A 19,896-nucleotide genomic window follows, 5' to 3' on the forward strand; every position below is an offset into this window, starting at 1 on the left:
TGAGACAGGAGAATCGCTTGAACCTGGGAGTTGGAGGTTGTGGTGAGCCAAGATCATGCCATTGCACTCCAGCCTGGGCAAAAAGAGTGAAACTCCATCTCAAAAAAAAAAAAAAAGTTTATGCATGATTGCTTTGCAGGTTGTTCTGTCTCTGTCAAGAAGTCAGAAGCTCTGAAAGAGAGAAACTTCTGCCTTCAGCAGAGGCAGCACCTGACCCCACCTCCCTTAGGCACTGATTCCAGGGTTGTGGGATGTAACACTCAGTAGGTGCTTAGAATGGTCTCTAGCTGTTCAATAAATGTTAACTATTGTTGCTCCCATTTTACAGGTAAGGAAACTGAGGCCAAGTGAAGTGACATAGCTTCTCCCACACAGCACAGATGGGGCAGAGCCAATGCTGCCCTCCCCCAGGGCCTGGGCTCATAAGCACCATGGTGGTCGGTGTCCTCTGAAGGATAACAGCCCTTCAGAGGATGCTACAGTCCCCCTTCAGCCCTCTTCAGCCTGAATGTCCTCATCTTGTCCATCAGCCTCCGAGGTGAAGGTGGAAGTGAGGCCAGAGGGGCAGCACTGCACCAAGTGAGGGCATGAAGAGACTGTGACTTGGGCTGTCACCTTTACCACCACATGGACATTGGAGCAGGCACTTTGTTCCTCCAAAGAGCCTTAAAAGAGCAAGGGTTGGAGGAGGGTGGCAAGGCATCCGCAGAGAGACTGCCTGAGGCACACGTACCCCGGGCACATGGGTGTGGCCGTTGTTCATTCAATTATGCTTTTTCTAAAGAAGTAGAACTTAAGTTAAAGCAACAAAGCATAATATCTAACTACTGCTTACACTGGTTTACAAAAGTAATGGCATTTAGGCCAAGGTGAAAGAAGGTTGACCAGACGTGGTAGCTTACGCCTATAATCCCAGCACTTTGGGAGGCCGCGGTGGGTGGATCACTTGAGGCCAGGAGTTCAAGGGCAGTCTGGCCAACATGGGGAAAACCCATCTTTACTGAAAATACAAAAACTATCTGGGTGTGGTGGCGGGAGCCTGTAATTCCAGCTACTTGGGAGGCCGAGGCATGAGAATTGCTCGAACCCGGGAGGTAGAGGTTTCAGTGAGCCAAGATTGTGCTAGTGCATTCCAGCCTGGGCAACACAGTGACACTTCATCTCAAAAAAAAAACAGAAACAGAAAAAAGAAGGCAAATATCTATACAGCTGGGTTCCTCTCCATGAAGCCCATTAAGCATTGACTGTCCGCAGTCGCTATGAAATCTACCAGCGGTTCTCCCCACAACTCTCCTCTGTTGTGGCCCTCCCTCCTCTCCCCCACCCACCAGCGAGGGCAGAGAAATCCTCGGAGGCCTCTCAGGACTCACACACAACAGTACTAGGCTTAGTGCCGGCTTCAGGACAGCTTAAAATGAACACCCCTGAAAGATTCAAGATGGCTGATCGCTAACATCTCGGGATTGCAGCTCCCAGTGAAAGAGCAGAGAAGAAGAGGAGGACACACTTTCAGACAAATTTTGGTCGCTCACGGAGCAGAAGATTCCAAGTGGAGGAGCCACACGGGTCGCCAGCGCGACTCTTGTGGCCGGTGCGGCAGCTCTTGGTGCAGAGTAAACGGGACTGGTTCCCCTTCTGACCGAGGTTTGGAGCTCCAGGAAGGCAGAGTCGCATTACGGACTCAAGAAGGAAGCCAGACTGGAGATTCCCGAGCAGAAAAGCACCATCAGTCTTAACGCTGCTGTTTTGGCCGGCTCAGTGGGTTGCTCATATTTCGGCCCTGGGAATTAACAACTTGGACGTCCACTCAGAGACCTAATCTGAAAGTTGGTAATTACAAAGACGATAGATGGATAAATTTACAATGATGGGAAGAAACCAGCGTAAAAAGGCTGAGAATACTCAAAATCAGAATGCCTCTCCCTCTAAAGAGGATCACAGTTCCTCATCAATAAGGGAACAAGGCTTGATGGAGAACGAGCGCATCCCATTAACAGAATCAGGCTTCAGAAGGTGGATAATAAGAAACTTCTATGAGTTAAAAGAACATGTTGTAGCCCTATGTAAAGAAACTAAGAACTTTGAAAAAAGGTTTGATGAACTCCTAATGAGAATAGACAATTTAGAGAGGAATATAAGTGAATTAATGGAACTGAAAAATACAATATGGGAACTCCGAGAAGTATGCACAGGTTTAAACACTCGAATTGTTCAAGCAGAAGAAAGGATATCAGAGGTCAAAGTCCAACTTAATGAAATAAAATGAGAAGACAAGATTAGAGAAAAAAGGATAAAAAGGAATGAGCAAAGTCTCCAAGAGATATGGGACTATGTGAAAAGACCAAATTTATGTTTGATAGGTGTACCTGAATGTGACGGAGAGAATGAATCCAAGCTGGAAAATACCCTTCAGGATATTATTCAGGAAAATTTTCCTACACTAGCAAAGGAGGACAATATTCAACCCCAGGTAATACAGAGAACACCAAAAAGATATTCCTCAAGAAGAGCAACCCCAAGGCACATAATCATTAGATTCTTGAAACTAAGGAGAAAATACTAAGGGCAGCCAGAGAGAAAGGTCAGGTTACCCACAAAGGGAAGCCTATCAGACTTACAGCAGATCTCTCAGCAGAAACTCTACAAGCCAGAAGAGAGTGGGGGCCAATATTCAACATCCTTAAAGAACAGAACTTTCAGCCCAGAGTTTCGTATCCAGCCAAACTAAGCTTCACAACTGAAGGAAAAATAAAATCTTTTATGAACAAGCAAGTACTCAGAGATTTTATTACCACCAGGCCTGCTTTACAAGAGCTTCTGAGAGAAGCATTACACATAGAAAGAAACAACCAGTATTAGCCTTTCTAAAAATATACTAAAAAGTAAAGAGCATCAACATAAAGAAGAATTTACATCAACGAATGGATAAAACAGCCAGTTAACATCAAATGGCAGTAATCCTAAATTTAAATCGACTAAATTCCCCAATCAAAAGCTACAGCCAAAACCCAACAGTATGCTACATCCAGACCCATTTCACATGCAAGGATATACAAAGACTCAAAACAAAGGGATGGAGAAAGATTTACCAACCAAATGGAGAGCAAAAATAAATAAATAAATAAAAAGCAGGAGTTGCAATTCTCATATCGGATAAAATAGATTTTAAAGCAACAAAGATATAGTGGTAAAAGGATCAATGCAACAATAAGAGCTAACGATCCCAACACCCAGATACACAGAGACTTAGACTCAATGAGACAGAAAATTAATAAGGATATCAAGGACTGGAACTCAGATCCGGAACAAGTAAACTTAATAAATATTTATAGAGCTCTCCACTTTAAATACACAAAATATACATTCTTGTCAATACCACATCGCACCTACTCATAGGTTTAAATGAAATATTGATTGGCCATTATTAATACCCATTTTTTTTTAGAATAAAGCAACATTTCCATTCTCTCTCCCTCTTTTTCTTCCTCTTTCTTCCTCTCCTTCACTCCTTTTTTTTCTTTCCTTCTCTCAAAAAAAGAAGAAAAGAAATCAACTTGTATACCTCTAGATCCAGGTCGGCAATGTCTCTCTCATTGCCTGATTTCCTTCCTTCCCTTCTCTCCCTCCCTCCCTCCCTCCCTCCCTCCCTCCCTCCTTTCCTCCCTTCCTGCCTTCCTCCTTTCTTCCCTTCCTGCCTTTCTCCCTTCCTCCCTTCCTACAAAAAAAAAAAAAAAAAATTAACACCCCCACTCCTCCAGGCTGCTGTTCTGCAGCCTTTGATTTCCTCTAGACATGATTTGAGGGGGGTGGCACCATGCTCTAGGAAGGTTGATTATAATGTGAGGTGCTCCCCACTTTCTAGGAATTATCTGACAGATGAGCCACTTTTATTGAGGGGAACAAGGCCTCAAGGAGGGCTGGGTGAAAAGAGGTTCAGAAGTTCAAGACCAGCCTGATCAATACAGTGAAACCTCGTCTCTACTAAAAATGCAAAAATTTGCTGGTTTGTGGTGTCGTACGTTTGTAGTCCCAGCTACTCAGGAGACTGAGGCAGGAGAATTGCTTGGACCTGGGAGGCAGAGGTTGCAGTGAGCCGAGATATGCCACTGCACTCCAGCCTGGGCAGCAGAGGGAGACCCTGCCTCAAAAAATCAAAAAAGAAAGAAAGAAAAGAAGGTGGTAGATACACTCCATGGAGGAGAAATTCCCAGCCATCTACTGTTTTTTTTGTTTTGTTTTGTTTTGTTTTGTTTTGTTTTGGAGAGACAGGGTCTTACTGTTTCCCAGGCTGGAGTGCAGTAGTGTATTCACAGTGCACTGCAGCCTCAGCTTCCTGGGATCAAGTGATTCTCCTGCCTCAGCCACCAGAGTAGCAAGGACTACAGGGGCATGCCACCATGCACTGGCTAATTAACAACAACAACAAAACTAGCCAGGCACAGTGCCTCATGCCTGTAATCCCAACACCTTGGGAGGCCAAGGTAGGCATATCACTTGAGGTCAGGACTTCAAGATCAGCCTGGCCAACATGGTGAAACCCTGTCTCTACTAAAACTACAAAAATGAGCCAGGCATGGTGGCGTGTGCCTGTAATCCCAGCTACTCGGGAGACTGAGGCAGGAAAATCATTTGAACCTGGGAGGCAGAGGTTGCAGTGAGTTGAGATTATGCCACTGCACTCCCGCCTGGGCAACAGAGTAAGGCTCTGTCTCAAAAAAAAAAAAAAAAAAAAAAAGTAGAGATGGGATCTCCCTTTGCTACCCAGGCTGGTCTTGAACTCTTGAGTTTAAGTGATCCTTCTGTCTCAGCCTTCCAAAGTGCTGGGACTACAGGCATGAGCCGCCACAGCCGGCCATCCACCTGCTTCTTATGTAAACCTCCACGTGTGCCTGCTAGTTCCCTTGTTCCTGGCATGGGTAAAATAAACAGGAGGTGGCTTTTTAAAAACCCTTCCACTTCCTGGAAGCTGCTAGATCCTTCTGCCATCAAATCTTGCTGGCTTCTTTCATTGTCTCTAAGCACTGCCCAGCCAATGCAGAGAGACCTGCACATTTAGGTCTAGCCCAGGCCCGAGAGCCTCCTAGCGTTTCACAGAGGTCAACATGAGATTTCCTTCCAGGGAGGCTGAATGATGGGCAGGGAGTTCTGTTCCCACTCGGGGCCTCAGTTTCCCTGTTGGGATGAGGAAGGGGTGGGCATGAACTGTCAGAGCCACCTGGGACTGACGTTCTGCTCTTCCAAGCTACGGGCCCAGGTCCCTTCTCTGCCCTGGCGTTGCCATTTCCCAGCTTCCCACGGAGCAGGTGGAGATGTGGCATCTGTGGGTGTGCTCAGCTGTCTCCTCTGATCCCCAACAGGACTTGATCTTTGACCTGGGCGACCCTGTGAGGTGGGAGTACATGCTTCTGGGGACGGATAAGCCTGAGCTGTCCTTGACTGAAGATGACAGTGGGATCAACGATGAGGATGACGTGGAAAATCTGGTGAGCCTCAGCAGCTCGAGAACCCAAGGAATGTGTGAAGGCTTCGGGGAGCCTGACAAGCAACCCCAGCAGCATGTGTGGGGGGTAGGGGATAGTCCAGGTAGACCAGTGATCAAAGCAGGAAGGCTGGAGCAATGCCCTCATTTTACAGATAGGCACGTTGAGGCCGAGAAGGCCAGTAACCTGGCCAGGACCTCCCAGTGGGTTAGCGAAGGGATAGGAGTTGGTCAGGTCTTCTGCCCCTGACATGGTCCACCTTGTTCAGGAGCTACCCTGCTCCTTTGGAAAGCGTGCCCCTTGCCAGCCTGGGCAACATAGTAAGACCCTGCCGCTACAAATAAAATTTTTTAAAATTAGCTTGCTGTGGTGGCATGCACCTGTAGTCCCAGCTACTTGGGAGGCTGAGGCAGGAGGATTGCTTGAGCCTGGGAGGTTAAGGCTGCAGTGAGCCATGATCATGCCACTGCATTCTAGGCTGGGCAACCCCATCCCCCCACAAAATAAGTAAGAATAAATTTAGAAAAGGAAAGTATCCCCTTGGAGCAGGGTCATAAGACCATCTCTGCAACCCCCTGGGAGCCCTGGAGCTGGCCATGCTCATTTCCATCCCAAGTAGCCAGCGTGAGCCCCACACACTGCCAGCCCTTTCTTTTCTGTTCTGTCAGTTCCTCTGAAAGTCTTCCCCACATAACCAGCCTCCCTTCTCAGCCTTTATGTGAAATGGAGGCAGAAGGGTCATAGTTGTATTCAAAGTAATTCTAATAGGTGCATTAGTCTGCCATCACAAAGCACCACAGATGGGGGGATGCTTACACAATGGAAATTAATTTTCTTACAGTTCTGGAGGCTGGAAGTTTAAGATGAAGGTGTTGCTAGGGTTGCTTCCTTCTGAGCTCTCTGTCTTTGGCTTACAGATGACTCTCTTCTCCCTGTCTTCATACTGTCTTCCCTCTGTACAAACCTGTGTCCTAATCTATTCTTATAAGGACACCAGTCATATATATTTTTTCTCTTGAGACAGGGTCTCCTCTGTTTCCCAGGCTAGAGCGCAGTGGCACAATCACAGCTCACTGCAAATCTTGAACTCCTGGGCTCAAGTGATCCTCCCACTTCAGCCTCTTGAGTAGCTGGAACTACAGACACACACCGCCACACCTGGCTAATCTTTGTTTTTCACAGAGACATGGTCTTGCTATGTTACCCAGGCTGGTCTCGAACTCCTGGGCTCAAGAGATCCCCCTGCCTTGGCCTCCCAAAGTGTTGATATTACGGCATGAGCCACCATGCCCAGCCAACAGCAGTCATATTGGATTAGGGCCCACTCTAATGAACTCATTTTACCGTAGTCACCTCTCTAAAGACTCTGTCTTTAAATACAGTCGTTCAGACAGCAAGTGATCAAGACAACAACAAGGAAAGAAAAAATAAGAAAAATAAATAAAACAGTCACTTTCAGGGGTTAGGACTTCAATCTATGAATTTTAGGGGGACACCATTCACCTGTAGCAAAAGGTAGCACTCATATGGTCCTTACTAAGTATTGGGCTCCATTGTGTCTACTTAACCTCAAGTAACTTGTTTAAATCCCCACAGCCACCTGGTGAGGTGGGCACTGGTATTGCCACCCATGATTAGTATTACCCCGTTTTACCGATGGGGAGACTTACACCGTGGGGTTAAGTCACTTACCCAAAGCAACACAGCTGGTAAGTGACAGAGCTGGGATTTGAACCTATACAGTCTGGCTCCACAGTCTGGGTTCTCAACAGTGACTCTGTTCTACGTCCTGGGGCTGCTTGCTGTGATGTGCTTGGCACAGCAGTGTAGACTGCCTGGAAAGGGTGTTCCCAGTGCCCTCATCTCCAGAGACGGGGGGCGGGGCATCTCCTGTGCAGTAAATCTGGGCATAGGCGCCCCCTGCTGGCTGTGGGGCTGTGGACCAACCAGGGCCTTGGGAGCCCAGCCAGCCCTGCAGGCAGCCTTAGTGCACACATGGCTGATGATCAAACAGTTCCAGTCACAGAGTCCTGGTTCACCCCGGCCCAAGAGCCCCCGTTACAGCAAAGATAGACAGAGGGCAGCCCGAAGAGTCAGAGCCCAGTCATGGACCCCCAGGAAAAACCAGAACCCTGGTGACAGCCCACTCATCTGGCCATCTTAGAGATTTTTGACAATGCTAACTGCTGACTGCTCACCCATTTTTGTTCCCTGCAAAACGTCACAATTAGATAAGCAGGTGTCAGAGGTATGAGCGATATTTGTGGGAGAAAAGTTTTAAGTCGAGAGAGTCTTGTCCAAGTTTCTGTGATTATCTAGTTTGAGGACCATTTGTCTAGATCGGGCCTTATTTCACAAATGGGGAAATTAAGTATCAGAGAGGAAATAGTAATAGGCAGCTCATGCCTGTAATCGCAACACCTGGGAGGCCAAAGTGGGTGTATCATTTGAGGTCAGGAGTTCGAGACCAGCCTGGGCAACATGGTGAGACCCCATCTCTACTAAAAATACAAAAATTAGCTGGGTGTGGTGGGGCATGCCTGTAATCCCAGCTACTCGGGAGGCTGAGGCAGGAGAATTGCTTGAACCTGGGAGAAGGAAGTTGCAGTGAGCTGAGATCAAGCTACTGTATTCCAGCCTGGGCAACAGAACAAGTCTCCATCTCAAATAATAATAATAATAAGAAGAAGAAGAAGAAGAAGCCAGGCATGGTGGCTCACACCTGTAATCCCAATACTTTGGGAGGCCAAAGTGGGTGGATCACAAGGTCAAGAGTTCAAGCCTGGCCAATATGGTGAAATCCTGTTTCTACTAAAAATACAAAAATTAGCCAGGCATGGTGGTGCACACCTGTAGTCCCAGCTAGCCAGGAGGCTGAGGCAAGAGAATCGCTTGAACCCAGGAGGCAGAGGTTTCAGTGAGCCAAGATCATGCCACTGCACTCCAGCCTGGGCAACAGAGCAAGACTCTGTCTCAAAATAATAATAATAATGATGACAATGATGATAATGATGATGTCAGCCAGGCAGAGTCCCAAGGCCTTTACAGACATTATATCATTTAATCCTTCTACAAGGTCCAGTTTACAGTTAAGGAAACTGAGGCTTAAAGCCGTTAAAGGACTTGCTTGGGCCCTTAGTTGATCTTGGAGAGAGGGTGGGGCTTGGGTGCCCTGACTCCAGGAACACCTCTCTAATAAGGAAGGGCCTGCAGCTGGGGCAGGGCAGGCCCAGCAGGCAGGGTGGGGTGCTGCTGTCCTAAGCCAGGCAGGTACAGAAACGGCTCCCTGCCCAGAGCCGGGAGTCCTCTTCTTCCACATCATGGGTGGTGCTTGTGACCTCTAATTCCCCTGGGGAGGCCAATGGATCACCTTGGCTTGGCTCTGTGGGCAGATATAGAGCTTTGACCATAACTTCTGCTTCAAGGCCCTGACCAGCACCACCTTCCCCACCCCCTTCTCTCCCATCAGGACAAGGAGGATGAGGATAAGAGCTTCGACATGCCCCACTCGTGGGTGGAGCAGATTGAGATCTCCCCGGAAGGTATTTGCTATTTGTGTGTTCACTTATCCTCTCCAGACCCAGTTCCTGGGCCTCCAGAGGTCTGTAGCAGCAGTGAGGGGGAGACAGCAGTGAGGCGGGGGACAGGTGTGTGCAGCAGCCAGGGGGAGGGTGCAGCAGTGAGGGAAAGACAGCAGTGAGGAGGGGGGCGGGTGTGTGCAGCATCGGGGGCTATGCAGCAGCAAGGGGGAAACAGCAGTGAGGCGGGGGCTGTACAGCAGCGGGGGGGGGTGCAGCAGTAAGTGGAGGGGGGCACAGCAGGGAATGCCCTACCCCACATTTCTTCTCTTCCCACCTTCAGCTGCACCCTGCCTCCTTCCTCCCTTCCTGCCACACACACTCAGCTCTGTGATCCCGAGGGCCTGAAACCAGTCTGGCACACAGGGCAATGGGGCTCAGTGAGCCTGTGTGGGATGATGGCATGTGGGTGGCAGCAAGGCCTGGGAACCCAGCCCGTTCCCCTCTCACACTCTTTTACCCAGAGGAGGCCATGGGTAGTGCCCAGATGGTGCAGGGGGGTCTCAGGACCGGAGAGGGGTAGGTAGAGAAGGCAGGAGGACAGGGACTGTCATGCTCCATGTTAATATCTGCTGGTGCCCACTTAGGAGCACCCAGACTTATGGGAACAGCCAGAGAGGGTGTCATGGGAACCCAGAGGAGGCACACCCAGTTCAGCACTGGGGCTAGGGCCTGGGGATGGGTGGGCAGAAAGGGGTACGAGAGTAGGCTAGGGGTCACTTGGGCTAAGTTTTGAATGCTCCGAAGGAGTCAGTCCAACCAGGGGAGGAGGGGATGATGGTGTTTCTGGTGGAGACCTGTACAGGCAAAGCCCAGCAGTGGGAGAGTGTGGTTGGCTGCGGTCCAGACCTTCTGATGGGGCTCAGATCCCTTTCTTGGGTGGATCTGTGCTTCTGCATGGCCTGAGAAGGCCGGTAACTATTCTCCTCGGCCTCCCTGGATTCAGCTTGGGGCTGGAGGAGGTCAGTACACATCGAACGGGCAGTGGGTGAATGAGTGGCTGGGTAGGGCTGGCCCCTCCCTCAGTGTGGGAAGGAGAGACCCCAGCTGACTCTGTGTCCAAAGCATTCGAGACCCGCTGCCCAAATGGGAAGAAGGTGATTCAGTACAAGAGGGCAAAGCTGGAGAAGTGGGCCCCGTACCTCAACCGCAACGGCCTTGTGAGCCGCCTCACCACCTACGAGGACCTGGAGTGTAAGGGGGATTGCTCTGGCCCAGGCCAGCCCAGGGTGGGGGGCCAGGCCAGCCCAGGGTGGGGGAAGCTTCTGCTCTCTCTGTGGGCATTGCTGGAGATTCCGTGTGCCTGGAATAAGTGGCGAGGGTGGGGGTGGGGTGAAGGCTAGGGGAGCTGGCCCGCTGCAGCAAGCGCCCATCGGCCCCATAGGTACCAATATCTTGGAGATAAAGGAGTGGTACCAGAACCGGGAGGACATGCTGGAGCTGAAACACATAAACAAGACCACAGACCTGAAGACAGACTACTTCAGGCCCGGCCACTCCCAGGCTCTTCGAGGTGCGTGGGTCCCCTTTCCTGGGCTGGCCCGGAGCCCAGGCTGGGGCCTGACACACCCTTTGGCAGCATACATCTTACACAGGGGTTCTTGGGCAGCAAGCAGTGGAAGCGCCCTGCCTCCCTCAGCAAAATCCAAGGAAACGTGACACATGCGCCTCAAACCAGGGCCACATGCCACTTCCGTGGTTGTAATCCGGCAGGAACCTTGCCATGAGGTCACACAGTGGAGGCCACATCTAAAGGAGGCAAGGCTGGGCACAGGGGCTCACACCTGTAATCCCAGCATGTTGGGAGGCCAATGTGGGCAGATTGGTTCAAGACCAGCCTGGGCTATATGGTGAAACCCCATCTCTACAAATACAAAAATACAAAAATTATCCAAGCATGATGGCACTGCTTATGATCTCAGCTACTCAGGAAAGTGAGGCAGGAGAATCACTTTAAGCCCAGGAAGTCAAAGCTACAGAGAGCCGAGATTATGCCACTGTGCTCCAGCCTGGGTGACACAGCGAGATCCTGTCTCAAGAAAAAAAAAAAATCCTGACCAAGAAATTTACAAAAGAAGCATAGCAGGGCTAGCATACATTTAAAAAATGATCAACCTCGGCCGGGCATGGTGGCTCATGCCTGTAATCCCAGCACTTTGGGAGGCCAAGGCAGGTGGATCACCTGAGGTCAGGAGTTCAAAACCAGCCTGGCCAAGGATCAACCTCATTTGGTAGCTGATGAAAAAAAATAAAACTAATAAGGTCCCTAACCAATAAAGGACCATCTTATAACCCTCTTGTTGACAAAGATGAAACAAAGGTCATACTGGGTATGAACAAGTATGGGAGCAACAGTCACTCTTTGTCACTGTTGATGGTACAGCAAATTGGACATTTTCTGGAGGGCCTTTGGGCAAAATATTGATAATGACCTTAAAACGTGTACACTTTTGACTGGGCATGGTGGCTCACACCTGTAATCCCAGCACTCTGGGAGGCCAAGGTGGGTGGATCACCTGAGGTCAGCAATTTGATACCAGCCTGACCAATATGGTGAAACTCCATCTCTACTAAAAATACAAAAATTAGCTAGGTGTGGTGGCGGGTGCCTGTAGTCCCAGCTACTTGGGAGGCTGAGACAGGAGAATTGCTTGAACTCAGGAGATGGAGATTGCAGTGAGCTGAGATTATGCCACTGCATTCCAGCCTGGGTGACAGAGTGAGACTCTGTCTCAAAAAAAAAAAAAAAAAAAAATGTGTACACTCTTGGACCCAGCAATTCTGCTGAGATTTATTCTTAGCTAATAAAGGACAAGAAGAAAAAATGCACGATGTAGATGTTCATTGTGGTGTTGGTAATAATCAGAAAAAGTTGCACACAACCTAAACACCCCGCAATAGGGGGCTGGTTCCATAGCTAATCTGATCCACAATGCGGAGCTGTCTGCTCCCTGGGCCTGGGGTTGGGTGATCAAGCCAGCAGCCACATAGTTCCTAGTGCTCATGAAGCTGTCTCCTCCCATCTCCCACTCCCCACCCAGTGCACTCGTACAAGTCCATGCAACCCGAGATGGACCGTGTCATTGAGTTTTATGAAACGGCCCGTGTGGATGGCCTGATAAAGCGGGAGGAGACACCCAGGACAATGACAGAGTACTATCAAGGACGCTCAGACTTCCTCTCCTACCGCCACGCCGACTTCAGACCCCGAGTCAAGAAGCTCACTCTGAGCAGTGCAGAGTCAAACCCCCGGCCCATTGTGGTAAGAGCTCGCCGGAGCTGGGGACAGGTCGCCCTCCTTCTCTGGCAGCTGATGTCACGTCTGAATGGTGAGAGCCCTGGCTCTGGGTGGCATCAAGGCCTGAGACATATCCAAGGGCAACAAGCATGTAAGACTCTGTTTCAAAACACACACACACACATACACATGCACAAAACGTGTACACTTTGGTTCCAGCAATCCCACTGCTGAGAATTTATTCTTAGCAAATAAGAATTCTTATTCTTAACAAATAAGTTATTCAGTGATGAACCAAGCATTTTGCCAAATGTATTTAGCAGCTATGAAGAAATACCTGAGACTGGGTAATTTATAAAGAAAAGAAGTTTTATTGAGTCATGGTTCCGCATGGCTGGGTAACCCTCAGGAAATTTACAATCATGGCAGAAGGCACCTTTTCACTGGGCAGCAGGAGCGAGAATAAGTGCTGAGCAAAGGGAAAGCTGCTTATAAAACCCTCAGATCTCAGAGAACTCACTATCAGGAGAATAGCATGGGGCAAATCACCCCCACGATTCAATTACCTCTGCCCTTGACATGTGGGGATTATTACAATTCAAGGTGAGATTTCGGTGGAGACACAGAGCCAAACCATATCACCAAATGCACGATCCTGGGGTTGTCTAGTGCAAGACTGTGCCCTTAACCACGGAGCCAAAGACATGCTATTTTCTTATTGTTATTAAAAATACACACTCATGACTACATGTTTGGAAAATATGTGAAAATGTAGAGATAAGCAAAAATATCTCAGAATGGCATCTCTCATATATTACCATGGTTTATAGGTTTGGTTTTGAGAGTTTTTTCTAACTTAATTGAGATCAGGACCTGGGGATTAGAGTTCCTGTATTATCCACTTAACTTAAATTGTCCATTTTCCCCTCCATGTCATTACAAATTGGCAACTGTGTGTAATGGCAGCATGCCAAAGAAGCTCTTTCTAGCAGTGGGGGATGTCTAGCGATGGAGTAGACTGCCTGGAAAGGTGGTGAGCTCCCCATCTCCTGAGGTAGGCAGGCAGAGTCTTGAAGGAGCTGAGGAGGGGCCCAGCACCACACGGGACTGGAGTGGCCTGGCCCTAAGAACCCACAAAATCCATCCCCACACGAATCCTCAAACGACCCCAGACTCCAGTGTCCTGAACGTCTGTTGCTCCTGCCTGCAGGCATGCACAGAAATCTCCTCTCACACTCTCACTCTGCATGTTCTGGCCTCCCAGAAAATCACAGAGCGGTTCTTCCGCAACCCAGCAAAGCCCGCAGAGGAGGACGTGGCAGAGCGCGTGTTTCTGGTGGCAGAGGAGCGCATCCAGCTGTGCTACCACTGCCGCGAGGACCACATCATTGCCTCCAAGCGCGAGTTCCTGCGGCTCAGCGAGGTGGACAGCAAGGGCAACAAGATCATTATGATGCCTGACATGTGCATCACCTTCGAGGTGGGCCTGGGGGCCACGGCGGGCAAGGGTTGGGTCCAGTCGGAACCGGAGCCCTCTGTCTCATTCCAGCAACTTGGGAGAACCAGGATGGGCACTAGTGAATCCCGGCCAGGAAATTCATCTTCACCCCTTAGGGAAACCAAAAGTTCCCATCTGGGGAACCCTTCTCTTTGCAGCTGCTCTGAAAATCTTCCCTTTTCCACCAAAAATGAGAACTCAGCCGGCTAAAATGACTCCTCATGTTCCCCAGTCCTGGTCAGGGCAAACCTCAGATCCTAGGGAGTCTCTGTGGGAGGGGAAGATTCTCACCACCTCTGAGGGGCGAGTCTTCCTAGTCAAACAAACCCTCACTCTCCTGGCACAGTCCCCAGCTTCTCTGAGCCTTCAGTTCCTCTTTTATTATTATCTGTATTTTTTTAAGTGAGAAAATTAAGGCTGAGAGGTTTAGCAACTTGCTCAAGGTCACACAGCTAGAAAGTGGCAGGGGTAGATTAGAACCCAGGTGATCCTATGCCCCGATCATGGCAGCCTCTGTGTGTCACTGTGGTGGTTGTTGGCCCAGGTGGAGCCCACGGAGCACACCAAGAAGCTGCTCTACCAGTACGAGACCCTGATGCACCTGAAGAAGGAAGAGAAGCTGTCCAGACACCAGGTCTGGGAGTCGGAGCTGGAGGTAGGGTCATGTGGGAGAGTGAGCAGGTGGGAGGTGTCTCTGTTTTTGAGATAGGATCTCGCTCCATCACCCAGGCTGGAATGCAGAGGTGCAATTATGGCTTTACATCCCCAGCTCAGGTGATCCTCCCACCTGATCCTCACAGGTAACTGGGACCACCAGAGTGCACCAACATACCCAGCTAATTTTTTATATATATATTTTTAAAGACAGTGTTTTTCCATTTTGCCCAGGCTGGTCTCAAACTCCCGAACTCAAGCGATCTGCCGCCCTTGGTTTCCCAAAGAGCTGGGGTTACGGGGTTGGGGGGGGTGTCTTGATCACACCCTCCAACACTTCCCATCTCAGATGCTGGAGATCCTGAAGCTTCGTGAGGAAGAGGAGGAGGTACACACACTGACCATCTCCATTTATGACACCAAGCGGAATGAGAAGAGCAAGGAATATCGAGAGGCCATGGTCAGTATCAATCCCTTGTCCAGCCCCCAGCTTTTCCTAGACCCTCCTGGCCTCAAGGGTGGGAGGAACCATGAAGGATTCTGCTGAAAACGCTCTGTGGGGGATGAGGTTATTGATACCATGAGGTCATCCTTGCTGCTGAGCTGACTATTTCTATGGTTCGTCTTAAAGAAAACGGGATTTGGGCCATATCTCGCCCCATCCCCAGAGGCTGTAGCCTAGCCAAGGCCTGTGGTGTATTGAAAAAGAATTAAAATTATATGCCCACCTCCACTCAGGGCTCCCACTGAGGTTGCACCCTGGGCCAGTGACCCCAGTGAGCTACCTCTGGCTCCAGGCCTGAGCTCTCCTGCTCTGGCACAGGGAGGGCATTCAGGTTACACCCTCAGGTTGCAAGTCCCTGCTTGGTTTTCAGGACCAACTTCTGAATCCCTTTCACCAACCAAGTTGAGATTTCTAAAAATAGTTTGGGGTTAGTGAGGCACGACGGGGCATCAGATGACTGTTCTCAGATCCTGGGGGGAAGTCGTCCCCCCACATTTCCAACTTCACTGTCCCCTGTCTGCAGATGCAGGACACAGGCCCCCGGGGGGAAAAGACAAGTGAAGGGAGTTACTGGCAATTTTTAACAAACATCATGAATAAGCACTACCATTGACTGAATAAGCATCTGCTATGGATTGTCAGGCATCAGGCTATGTGCTTTACAGACATGATCCTGTCGAATCCTCAGAGAAGGAAACCGAGGCTCAGGTAGACAGACACACATTCATGTAAGAGAAAAAGAGCTGACTGTCACCAGGTCCAGAGACCAGCATGTGGGCCCTTCTAAGACCTGTCTTGGAGGCGCCATGCACCGGGACCTGGCTGTGAGGTCTGGTTTTGTGCTAGCACAGTGCTGATACAGAGCTGGTGAGGAGTTCTCTGCAGCCCCTGCTGATCCAGCGGACTCCCCCTCACCATTACAGGAGCGTGTCATGCAAGAAGAGCACCTGCAGCAGGTAGAGACTCAGCTGGACTACCTGGCCCCATTCCTGGTCCAGCTCCCGCCAGGAGAGAAACTAACACGCTGGCAGGCGGCACGCCTCAAGGATGAGTGCCTCAGCGACTTCAAGCAGCGGCTCATCAATAAGGCCAACCTCATCCAGGCCCGCTTTGAGAAGGTGCCATCAGTGCCTTGGTTGGGAGGGGATCTCAGCATCTGCACCCAGAAAATGGGCCTAGGGCTTCCTGCCCACCACCTCACAGGCTTGTGAGGGCCTGAGGACGGGGATGAATATGTCAGTGCTTGGGGTTTCCAAATGGCTGAGTCGTTCCTCCTCACACTTCTTTATCAAATAGACAAATGGATTGGGGAATGGATGGATGGATGGATGGATGGATGGATGGATGGATGGATAGATGGGTGGATGAATGATGGATGGGTAGTTGGATGAACTGGTGGATGGATGTGTAGATGGATTGATAGGTAGATAGATGGATGGGTGGGTGGATGAATGATGGATGGGTAGTTGGATGAACTGGTGGATGGATGTGTAGATGGATTGATAGGTAGATAGATGGATGGGTGGGTGGATTGATATGTAGATAGATAGATGGGTGGATGAATGGGTGGATAAATGGATAGGTAGATGGGCGGGTGGATGAATGGTGAGTAGATAGATGTATGGTATATGTATAGATAGGTGGGTGGATGGATGAATGAATGAACGGGTGAGCGGATGGATGGATAGATGGGTGGATGAATGATGGATGGGTAGTTGGATGAACTGGTGGATGGATGTGTAGATGGATTGATAGGTAGATAGATGGATGGGTGGGTGGATTGATATGTAGATAGATAGATGGGTGGATGAATGGGTGGATAAATGGATAGGTAGATAGGCGGGTGGATGAATGGTGAGTAGATAGATGTATGGTATATGTATAGATAGGTGGGTGGATGGATGAATGAATGAACGGGTGAGCGGATGGATGGATGGATGGGGAGATGAGTGAGTGAGTGGGTGGGTGGATAGATGAGTGGGTGGGTGGGTGGATGGATGAGAGGGTGGTGGGTAGATGGATGAATGGGTGGGTGAATGGATGGATGGATGGATGGGCAGGTGGATAGATGGGTGGTTGAATGGATGAGTAGATGGATGGATGAATGGATAGGCAGGGATGGGTGGAGGGATGGGCAGAGGAATAGATGGGTTGGATGGATGCATAGACAGAGGGATGGTACGCTATAACAACTCCTCGTCCTTGACACATTTTTGTTGGTCAGGCACACGCCATGTAGTTCCATGCACTACTAAAATTATGTCACTTAATTTTCACAAGGAGCTCTACGGGGGAGGGGGGAGTACAGTGACCCTCATTTTGTAGACAAGAAATTGCAGGTTCTGAAAATGCCAGTAACTTGTCCAGAGCAACATGGCTGTCTCAGTCTTGACCCCTGCTCTGACCTCATGGACATGACATCCCTATAAAATGACCCCACTGGCTCCCACTCAAGATATTCTGCAGCCCCTGCCTCTGTGTTTCTGGCTTGTGTGGGTGGAGACAGTGGGGCCAACCATCATGGGGCTGTCTGGTGACCAATGGCATTGCAGCCTGCAGCCTGGGTGAAGCTCAGCCTTGTCAGCCCTCCTGCTCTGACCTCCCTATGCCCACAGGAGACCCAGGAGCTGCAGAAGAAGCAGCAGTGGTACCAGGAGAACCAGGTGACGCTGACGCCCGAGGATGAAGACCTGTACCTGAGTTACTGCTCTCAGGCCATGTTCCGCATCCGCATCCTGGAGCAGCGCCTCAATCGGTGAGCAGGCGGGGCAACCAGAAAGAACCCAATGGGAGGCTGGACCACCAGCTTTGTAACCCCTCACCCTCTCTCCATCCCCCTCTGACTTCAGACACAAGGAACTGGCCCCACTGAAGTACCTGGCTCTAGAGGAAAAGCTCCACAAGGACCCACGCCTGGGGGAGCTCCTGAAAATGTTCACTTGATGTCCCTCCTAGGGCTTCAGCCAGAGCTCCCAGAGAAAGGAAACCTCTTCCCAAGGCCTGGCTCCTGTGCTCCCTCTACCTAGCCAATGCCTGTTTATGCAGACACCTGGCCTCACTGCCAGCCCCCCTCCCCTACAGCCCTGTTTGTTCCTGCTTCTCACAATTTTCCTCTAAATAAACACACTTTATTTGCCATTTGTGCCTCTCACTTCACAAGCTCCACAGCAGCCTTCTTCTTCTTCCCTTATCTATAGCCTGGGACCACCCACTTCCTCCCCTTGGCCTGTCATTTGCTTCCTGTCCTCTGTTGGAATGTCAGGTCTTCATAGCACCTCTGCAGATGGTCCCACAGCTATGTGCAAACAACTGGTTAGATCTCAATGTGACTAGGGTGGCCCCACTCACAAAGTGGGATGGAGAAAGCTAAGATGCATACCCCACAATTTGAGGCCTGAATCCCAGCTACTCTTCTTACCAGATATTACTTACCCATCTGTGAAATTGGGTAGCATTATTGTATTAAATAAGACTTATGGCCAGCTGTAAGTGGCTCACACCTGTAATCCTAGCATTTAGGGGAGGCTGAGGCAAGAGGATCACTTGAGCCCAGGAGTTTGAGACCAGCCTGGGCAACACAGTGAGACCCCATCTCTTAAAAAAGTGAGCCAGCATGGTGGCATCAGCCTGAGGTAGGAGGATCACGTTCACCTAAGAGGTCAAGGCTGCAGTGAGCCATGGCTGCACCATCGCACTTTAGCCTGAGCAACAGAGCAAGACCCTGTCTCACACACAAAAAAGGACATAAATTATAAAGCAGAGAGGCTGGGAATGGCACATAGAGAGCAGTCATTAAATGTTAGCTTAAAACAGAGCCAAAAACCACATAAAATGGTTGTCAAATTCATTAGTCATCTGGGAAATGAAATGTCACAATAATGCCCCCTTATGAAAAAAATAAAAAGTACTGGTGATGATGAGAAGCAACTGGAACTCCCAAGTAACTTTCTTAGTGAAAGTATAAATCAGTACAACCATTATGGAAAACTGCTTGGCATTATCTACTAAAGCAAAACTATAGACCAACTATAGACCTAGGTTCTACTCCAATCCATCATTCATCAAGTGAGAATGATGAACAACTCATCAGAAATGTAGATAGATAGCTGTCTGCCAAAAGGTATGTGCTAGAATGTTTATAGCATTATTGATAATAGCACCATACTTGGAAGCTACCCAAATGCCCATCAAGAGCAGAATGGATACATAAATTGTGGTCTTCAGATATTCTGGGTTGTCTCTAACTGCTTAGGGAGGACTGCTGAGGGAGAATGCTACTGGCATCTAGTGCATACAGGCCAGGGATGCTGCTAAACGTACTACAATGCACAGAACAGCCCCAGCAGCAAATAATTAGCTCCAAATACCAAAAATATTGATGTTATAGAGTGTATTAGTCCATTTCACACTGCTGACATACCCAAAGACTGGTGGATAATCTGTAAAGAAAAAGAAGTTTAATGGACTCACAGTTCAACATGGCTCGGGAGACCTCACAATCATGGTGGAAGGTGAAAGGCACATCTTACATGGTGGCAGACAAGAGAGAACGAGAACCAAGCAAAAGGGGAAACCGCTTATAAAATCATCAGATCTTGTGAGACTTACTCACTACACGAGAACAGTATTGGGGAGACTGCTCCCATGATTCAATTATGTCCCCCTGGGTCCCTCCCACAACACGTGGGAATTATGTAAGCTACAATTCAAGATGAGATTTGGGTGGGGGCACAGCCAAACCATATCATAGAGCAATGAAAATGAATGAACTGCAACTATACAACTATATGGAATGATATAGTTGAACTGCCTAAGTATAATGTCAAAAGATTCAAAAGTACATACTGTATGATTCCATTTATGTAAGAATAAAAATAAGCAAAATTAATCGGTGATATTAGAAGTCAGGACAACCCTCACTCTGAGTATGAGGGTTAGTAAAT

At 49.2% G+C, this 19,896-nt stretch overlaps 1 protein-coding gene across 8 annotated transcripts in view; it reads left to right on the top strand.

Annotated features, from left to right (window-relative positions):
- The window catches only part of DRC7 (dynein regulatory complex subunit 7), a 37,662-nt gene extending 19,572 nt beyond the window's left edge, over window positions 1-18,090 (top strand). For all 8 annotated transcript variants that reach the window (XM_035281856.3, XM_035281852.3, XM_035281853.3 and 5 more), the window contains 11 exons: window positions 5,358-5,483; window positions 8,950-9,022; window positions 10,124-10,252; window positions 10,443-10,571; window positions 12,100-12,320; window positions 13,561-13,776; window positions 14,339-14,449; window positions 14,798-14,908; window positions 15,877-16,071; window positions 17,569-17,708; window positions 17,803-18,090. In XM_035281856.3, the coding sequence (XP_035137747.1) occupies window positions 5,358-5,483; window positions 8,950-9,022; window positions 10,124-10,252; window positions 10,443-10,571; window positions 12,100-12,320; window positions 13,561-13,776; window positions 14,339-14,449; window positions 14,798-14,908; window positions 15,877-16,071; window positions 17,569-17,708; window positions 17,803-17,896 (1,545 nt within the window). In that variant the 3' untranslated portion in view covers window positions 17,897-18,090. The remainder of the gene's footprint in view (window positions 1-5,357; window positions 5,484-8,949; window positions 9,023-10,123; window positions 10,253-10,442; window positions 10,572-12,099; window positions 12,321-13,560; window positions 13,777-14,338; window positions 14,450-14,797; window positions 14,909-15,876; window positions 16,072-17,568; window positions 17,709-17,802) is intronic.
- The last annotated feature ends 1,806 nt before the right edge of the window (window positions 18,091-19,896 follow it).

The sequence above is a fragment of the Callithrix jacchus genome, chromosome 20, assembly GCF_049354715.1.
Source record: "Callithrix jacchus isolate 240 chromosome 20, calJac240_pri, whole genome shotgun sequence".
Classification (NCBI taxonomy): domain Eukaryota; kingdom Metazoa; phylum Chordata; class Mammalia; order Primates; family Cebidae; genus Callithrix; species Callithrix jacchus.